General features: G+C 33.6%; 1 protein-coding gene across 1 annotated transcript; it reads left to right on the top strand.

Moving 5' to 3' along the window:
- Nucleotides 1–5,486: 5,486 nt before the first annotated feature.
- On the top strand, nucleotides 5,487–7,960 carry LOC115952424 (L-type lectin-domain containing receptor kinase IV.1-like). Its single transcript, XM_031069598.1, has one exon. It carries the CDS (start codon nucleotides 5,677–5,679, stop codon nucleotides 7,675–7,677), a length of 2,001 nt encoding a protein of 666 aa, XP_030925458.1. The 5' UTR covers nucleotides 5,487–5,676; the 3' UTR covers nucleotides 7,678–7,960.
- Nucleotides 7,961–8,293: the final 333 nt, after the last annotated feature.

Below are 8,293 nucleotides of genomic sequence, written 5' to 3'. Positions count from 1 at the left end.
TTTTTAATTTTTTATTTTGCCTCCAACACTATTGTAATTGGTTGTCTATTTAATGGCATGTTCTGTCTCCATCACTATATATATATATATATATATATATATATATATATATATATATATTGTTTTGTAGGATCCAAGCAAGAAAGAGTTTAAGATGTTTGCTGTGTTATTCTCTCAAATTTTTTAAAGCATGAACAACTTGCGATATTGAAGTAATTATTGATTTTTTTTTTTGAATCTAATTACTGAATATTTTATATCAATAGTTATTTGTTAATAGGTATTTGACAACTTTAGAATATGAAAAGTTTCATGTTAAATGGGTAACAACTATAATTTTGTTAATTTTTGCTTTCTAAATTACTAGTAGTGATTTATCATGTTAAATTGGTAGTTTATTTGTATAATAATCAGCTACAATGTTGTAATGTTTTTTTTTTTTTTTTTTTTTTTTTTTTTTTTTTTTTCTAATTTGTGAGGTTTAATTCAAATAATTTTGAATAAGTCCTCTGAAATCAAATTCAATACCAAAAAAGAAAAAAAAAAATTTGTTAGGGACTCTGTAAAACTAAGGAGAGCTTAAAGATAATATAAGTTTTGGCCTCATATAATATACATATATTGTGAGCTTCAGTTGCTACAAGTAGTATTGTAGTAACTTAGTTTTATAATGACATTCACTAATATTTGTCTTTTAACTTATATGATATTTTGTATAATTGCTTTGCATTCATTAATAAAACTTGGATTAACTAATATGCTCAACCTAGCACACACACCACATAACACACTTGATCAATATCAAATCAACTTGGGGATCAGAATTTATCAATTTGTAATTTTTTATGTTTATATATGTGTGTTGGGTTGCCAAAAAAATACTAAATGAAAAGAAAAGAAATTGGAATAGATTTCTTTTCAAAATTTATTTTATTCTTTCACTTTTTTACGTAGAATTTTTATGAAGACGCTCATGAGATATGGCTTTTTTAAGTATCGAATATCAAGTTACCAACTAAATGTTTTTATTATTATTTTGTTAACTCTTAGCTACCTTATTTTTAAGGGTGAGCATTCTATTAATCACATTAATATTTATGGTCACTGAGATAAGGAAAAAAAATCAAAATGAAACATTGTTTTTTTTTTGGAGAATTGAAACATTGTTTAAAACACAAAAACCATAACAAAACCTTTAAGAATACAAGAACTAAAATAAAAATACCCCAAAATATTGGGAAAAAAATTCTCATTACATCAATTTTTTCTTTCTGAAAATTTTTATGTGGACCAGTAATGAATAATCCAAGGAGCTGAATGAGTGTAGGGCAACATGCACTCAAATTAGTACCTTCTACCGACTACCCCACGCACCAAGAATATGACAATTGACTGAAAAAGACAGTGGCAACTGACCATTATAGCAGAAAAATGGACTTATTTTAATTTCTCTCGTTTTTCTATAATGGCGGCCATGACTATGTGGCTGCTACTCAAGGAATGGCGTCTACACCACAACCATTCACTACTGTTAGTATCGTTTTGTCCTAAAGTATAAGTGCCTGTTTGGTTTGTAATTTATCATCATTCAATTTTCATCACTCATGACTTATCACTCTTCACTTAAAATACCTCAATTTCGTAGACCCCTATTTGGCACCTTAAGTCAGACTTAGTTTTCAACTTCAAAAGTTGCAGCTGGGTTTCACACACACACACACAAAAAAAAAAATTTCAGAGAATTTGTCAAATATTGCGGCTGGGTTTCACCAAAAAAAAAAAAAAAAAATCCAGTTGGGTATGTGATTTAATTACAAAAATGCTATTGGAAACTGAAAACACCTAAAATGTTTTTTCAGTTTCCATAACTCGTCACTCAAAAATCAGAGAATTGAGTGATGGAAATAATGATCCAAAACTCATCCAAACAAATGCTTATCCGTGGGACCCACACGATTTGAATGATGGAAACAGAAAATTGAGTGATATCACTCAAAACTCATCCCATCCAATTGCATGATAAATTATAAAACACCTCCTTTAAAGGTGACTTAGTAGTAGAGAGTCTTTATGATCCATTATATTTCTAAGTTCTGAAGTTGTGTGTTCGGATAATACCAAACCTTTTACAAATTAGTTATTAGTGCTCGAGTGACATGTAATACAATGACTTCAGTAACAGGGGGGCAATGATCACATTTGTGACTGCAAGCCCCTTGTTTTTCTTTTAATAAAAAAATGAAAAAATAGTTAAATTTAATTACAACCATAAATGCAATTCATTAAAATTTTCAATTAAATTCATATACATAATTGTTGTTAATTGAATCTAATTATCCTCGTTAAAGATGATATTGTTTTTGTACAATTGGTTAAATTCACTGTGTATTTTATTAATTTATGAGAAAATCTACTATGTGTTTGAATTTAATTGTGTGGCAAATTGTACTACAATTAAAAGAAGAGTAATACTATAATCACAAACTATTTTATAAAAATTTTACAAAATATTGATGTGGCAAACTTCTTATTAGTTTTTATCTAGACACATAGTTAATATCACTTTTTTCATTTACCAATAATCATTCACCACATTAGCAGTTTGTAACATTTTTTGTAAAATAGTTTGTATCTCCAGCATTATTCTTTAAAAAATCTAAGTTTTGCCAATTATAAAAATTTTATTGTTAATGAGTATTTTAATTTAAAATTAATTTATAATGTTTACATTTTCGTCCAAACTAATTCTCTAATCAAAGGGCACAAGAGTCTTGAATTAGAATATATAAAATTAGTGTAGACAACTAAATTTAACCCTACCATAGTACAATTTCATTATTTAAAATTGGGAAATGTTAATGAATATCCTAAGGGAATTTTTCATGAAATTGGTTTAAAAACTTTTTAAAAATAGTTTATTAACAATTGCCCTAAGGTTACTCGTTGACATGATCCTTTGAAATATTAAAAATAAAAATCAAATACATCCCACATGAAATTTGCTCAAATATGGGTAATCTTAGATGACAATTGACAAGATTTATCCCAGATTGCCTAAGAAAATTTGTGGTTAAAATTTATTATTATTATTATTATAAATTTTTACTGTAAGGACTGAAATTGGATTGGACCCAAAATAGGATTGGATTCTAGCCCAAGCGGTCCAAACAATAAATTTGCAGAGCATGGATGAAAGAACTAGATCTATTCCAGAAGAAAAACGATTAAATTTGGTAATTTAAGACTGTTAGACACAAGTAGGATGAGAAAATCTGTCCTCGGAGTAACTCGAGGAGTTTATATTATATTGTCTTCTTGAACCATAAAATTACACAAGAGTTCGCAGTCTTGTCCTCCAATTCCTTGATTTTTACCCGGTCCCCCATTTTAGTACATCTTCCCATGTTATATACTACGATTTTGGTATCATCCCTACCACACACGTGTAGGTTAGATTCGGGGAACCCCTTCCTGTCCCATCCAGTAACTCCCAGACCCCACAACCGTAGCTGTAAGGCTGCTTGATCACTGTTCAGGCATCACTTTCACATTAATGCGGCCAGAAAGTTGGTTGAGAGGCATTTAATGCAGAGGTAGTAGCTTTTGAAGATATTTGTTTGCCCTTTTCTTTTCTAACCCCTTGTCCAATGTCCAACCCTTAGTTATGATGTAACTTTAAAGAAGGTCCATGATGATATGACACTCTTACTGACCTCGGATACTTGTTACTGAGATGGATTTTCTCCTCGGACATTCGTTGGACTTATCTCTTATTATCTCTACTCTTCTCTTTATTTTGTTCCCCTTGTAATTTCATCTGAACATTCTCGGATGGTCTAATGTCCTCGGATTGGGCCATAACCCAATTAGCACAACCTTAACAGTACCTCCTAATTAAATGACCCCACAGTTACAAATTTAAACTTTTGTTAGCCTTAAAAAGGAACTAGTTGTTGGGTTATAAATTAACCCCGGTTAATTAATTCAATTACCCAAGTTGCTTAATTATGTTAAATTAAATGCAAATCGTGGAGGCATAAACAAATCACCAAACAAACTAAGTGCAGCGGAAATTAAATTAACACGGTGATTTGTAAACGAATGAGGAAAACCTCTCACAAGGCAAAAACCCCCCACTAGGTGATTTTAAATCACCACTCCCAAGAATCCACTAATCAAGAATCAAGAAGTTACAAGTATAAGGAATCTTACCACTACACTGGACTTTCCCAAAATACCAACCTATAATTGAACCTTTACTCCAATCCCTAATTGAACTTGATCTTGTAGAGACTTCTTCCTGTACGTACGGATCCCAGTACGTGTCTGATTTCCTAGCAACTGATTGATTGTTGTTGGATGTAAAGTTTTTCACTTCAAAACACGTTGAAGATCTGAAAGCACTTGGTTATAAATCCCTAAGGCGCACATATAGAGTGAATGAGTTCTCTAGATTGAGTTTCTGTGTCTTTGATGACTTCAAAACAAAGTTTTTATATGCTTTAGAGGTTTAGTGAATGAAACCCTAGAAATCCATGTCATCATGGGCCGAAATTCTAATTTGAGGATTCTAGATCTACATAGCTTGATAGATTAAGAGCTGCCGAGCTTAGTGTCTAGAATTACTCATTTAGTCTCAATAGATGCTAGTGTTGAGCTTGTGTCAAGACTAGTGTCGAGACTCACTAAATCAACTTTTCTTCACTCGTTTCTTGATTCAGTTTTCATGTCTTTAAAGATACCATTTGTTTTGTCTTATCAACACACTTCTTGATATCCTAAACAAATCTTAGATCTACCAAATTAAAAGTAAAATGTATTTGGTCAAAAGATATGCCAATACATAGACAATATGACCCTAACACTAATCAATGTATAAAGTTGAATGCCATTATTTGGTTATCTCGTTGTTGTTTTTTTTTTTTTTAAAGCTTACTTTAGATTCTTCTCTCCAATGGATATTTTATGAAATGAAGACCTCCTTCTACAAAGGTGTGGGCTGTTGGGGTCTCAAATTATAGTTGTAAAAGCTAATTAGGTTTCTTAGTTAATGAAGAAAAAATTAATTTGGTTATTTTTTGGGTTTTTGGCTATTTCTTAGAGTGGAAGGAAAGTCATTGTGAAAGAAATATTGTCTACAAAGGAAAAGGAGTTGAGTCATTATAAATAGATGGTACTACAAATAATTTTATGGTTTTGATCCAAGGGTCATCCCCTAAATAACTCTCCTACTTGTTAAATAAGAAAGATGTATCCCCATCCAACCAATTTTAAAATCCTTGATTTTGGATAAACTTCTACTCTCCCATTACACCCATTTTGAAACTTCTCATCTATTTAATGGAAACTCCCCGGCTAGTTAAAAAGAAAATAAAAAAGTGTATCTCATCCATATAAGATAAGATAGAACAATTTGCGTGGTTTATTTATAAATAATGATTAATAAGCTGAAGCCTGACTTTCATGGAAAATGTGATTCCTTAAAAGTCAAATTCGTTTACTTGGAAACTTGGGTGATGGGTGCGGGCCCTGCCGGGTGACCCATGAATTGTGGGTGCTTGACTTTAGGTATGAATACATATTACATTTACATATGATGTTCTCCTCAACATGATGTATGTAAACCAACCCTGCATTTCTTAGAATGAAAAGAAGAAATTGTATGCAAATATAGCCATGTTTTCCAAGCTTGTAATACTGCTGCCTCTCCTAATAAGCGTTGTAGGCTCCCAAGATACCAACTTCATTTACAATGGTTTTAGATCAGTCAATCTTAGCCTAGACGGCATAGCCACTATCACTTCTAATGGTCTTTTGGAGCTCACCAATGACACCAAACAGCAAAAGGGTCTTGCTTTCTACTCTACTCCAATAAGCTTCAAGAACTCATTGAATGACAGTGCTTTCTCTTTCTCTACGACTTTCGTCTTTGCCATTGTTTCCGCATATCCAACTCTAAGAGGAAATGGGATAGCTTTCGTGATTTCTCCAACTAGAGAGCGGCCAGGAGCTCTTCCAAACCAATACCTTGGCCTTTTCAATGAGACCAACAATGGTAATGCTACCAATCATCTCGTTGCTGTAGAGCTCGATACAGTCCTGAACCAAGAATTTAAAGATATCAATGGTAACCATGTTGGGGTGGACATAAATGGAATGGTGTCGGAGAATTCTTCTCTAGCAGGTTATTATGCTGACAGTGGTGCCTTTATGAACTTGACCCTTTTCAGTGGAAGCCCAATGCAAGTTTGGGTGGAATATGATGGTGTCAAGAAGCAACTCAATGTAACTTTAGCTCCAATTGATGTTGGTAAACCCAAAATTCCACTATTGTCTTTGTCCCGTGATCTTTCATCTATCATTAACAAAACCATGTATGTTGGGTTCTCTTCCGCAACTGGCACTTTCCTAACTTCCCATTATATTTTGGGTTGGAGCTTTAAATTGAATGGTAAGGCTCAAGAACTTGCCCTTTCTCAACTTCCCAAGCTGCCTCGAGGTAAAGAGAGATCTAAACTTTTGACAATTGGATTGCCTGTGATTCTTGTTAGTTTAGTCTTGGTAGCAATTTCAGGTGCAACGTATGTCATAAAAAGGAAAAGGAAGTTTGCAGAATTGGTAGAAGACTGGGAGGTTGACTATGGGCCTCACAGATTCAAATACAAAGATCTTTATATTGCTACAAAAGGATTTAGGGACAAAGAACTATTGGGTAGTGGTGGATTTGGTAAAGTTTATAAAGGTGTACTAACTACCTCTAAAATTGAGATTGCTGTGAAGAAGGTCTCTCATGAATCAAGACAGGGAATGAGAGAATTTGTGGCTGAAATTGTGAGTATAGGTCGGCTTCGCCACAGAAATTTAGTACCACTCTTGGGCTATTGCCGAAGAAAAGGAGAATTGCTTTTGGTGTATGACTACATGTCCAATGGAAGCCTAGACAAGTACCTCTTTGATCAACCTCAGGTCACCCTCAGTTGGAGCCAGAGATTTAAAGTCATAAAAGATGTGGCATCGGGGCTGTTTTATCTACACGAAGGATGGGATCAGGTTGTCATTCACAGAGACGTGAAGGCTAGTAATGTCTTGCTAGATGGTGAACTGAATGGTAAATTAGGTGACTTTGGTCTTGCAAGATTATATGACCATGGAACTGATCCTCAAACTACCCATGTGGTTGGAACTCTTGGGTATCTTGCGCCAGAGCATACGCAAAGTGGCAAGGCCACAACAAGCACCGATGTGTTCGCTTTTGGGGCCTTTATGCTCGAGGTTGCTTGTGGAAGAAGACCAATACAGGCAAATGGGCCACCAGAGGATTCGATTTTGGTTGATTGGGTGTTTTCTCATTTTAGCCGAGGCGAAATTATGGAGGCAAGGGATCCAAATTATGGTACAAGTTATGTAGCAGAAGAACTAGAGTTGGTATTGAAACTGGGATTGATGTGCTCTCATTCAGAGGCTGCTGCAAGGCCTAGCATGCGCCAAGTTGTGCAGTACATAGAAGGTGATGTTCCTTTTCCAGACTTCTCATCGCTTGGTCTTTGTTCCACCGGCTTAACATTTGCACATGGGGATGGTTTCGATGATTTTTTCATGTCCTATCCGTCTTCTACGAACCAGGCTTTTTCTTATACGTCTTCCATTGCAGAGTCACTTCTCTCAGGGGGCCGTTAATACTAAAAGCTTATATTTGTGCTTGTGATTTGTGACTTCCTACTTATCCAAAAAGACAGAAGGGGGAGAAATTTTTTGAATGTGATCTTTTTAATGATTGAACTGTACTACAATATAGTTTCTTCTCCAATGTGCGCAGTGTATATATATACCAATTTGATTGTGAAAAGTGTAAACATGAAAATTGCGATCTCTCTAGCTCTTTGGGATTTTCTCTAGTCATGTTTGCTTAGCACATTTCCAGATTTCCTTCCTCTAATTGTACAACAATTTGCATTGAATTCGACCCGTCCATTTTTTGTTTTTTCTTTAAATAGACAGTGAAATAACATCAGCTCATATATCCTAATAACGTTTATTTCATTTTTTTGTGTTCTACTCCATACGCTACCAATTATAATAACTTACTATTTATTTATTTAATTTTCTTAACAAATGTTTTAAGAGTATTCGTTTATAAAATACTTTTAAAAATTTATTATACAAAATGAGAAAAACAATTGATTTTTGTGACAGTTTTATATATTTCCTATAAGAATGGTAGCTAAACTTTCTTTAAAATTGTTCGTTAACAAATGCCTTAAGAGCACCCATCAACTGAATCCAAATATTAAAA

This window comes from Quercus lobata, chromosome 7 (genome assembly GCF_001633185.2).
Source record: "Quercus lobata isolate SW786 chromosome 7, ValleyOak3.0 Primary Assembly, whole genome shotgun sequence".
Classification (NCBI taxonomy): Eukaryota; Viridiplantae; Streptophyta; class Magnoliopsida; order Fagales; family Fagaceae; genus Quercus; species Quercus lobata.
This window is presented reverse-complemented; position numbering and strand designations above follow the sequence as displayed.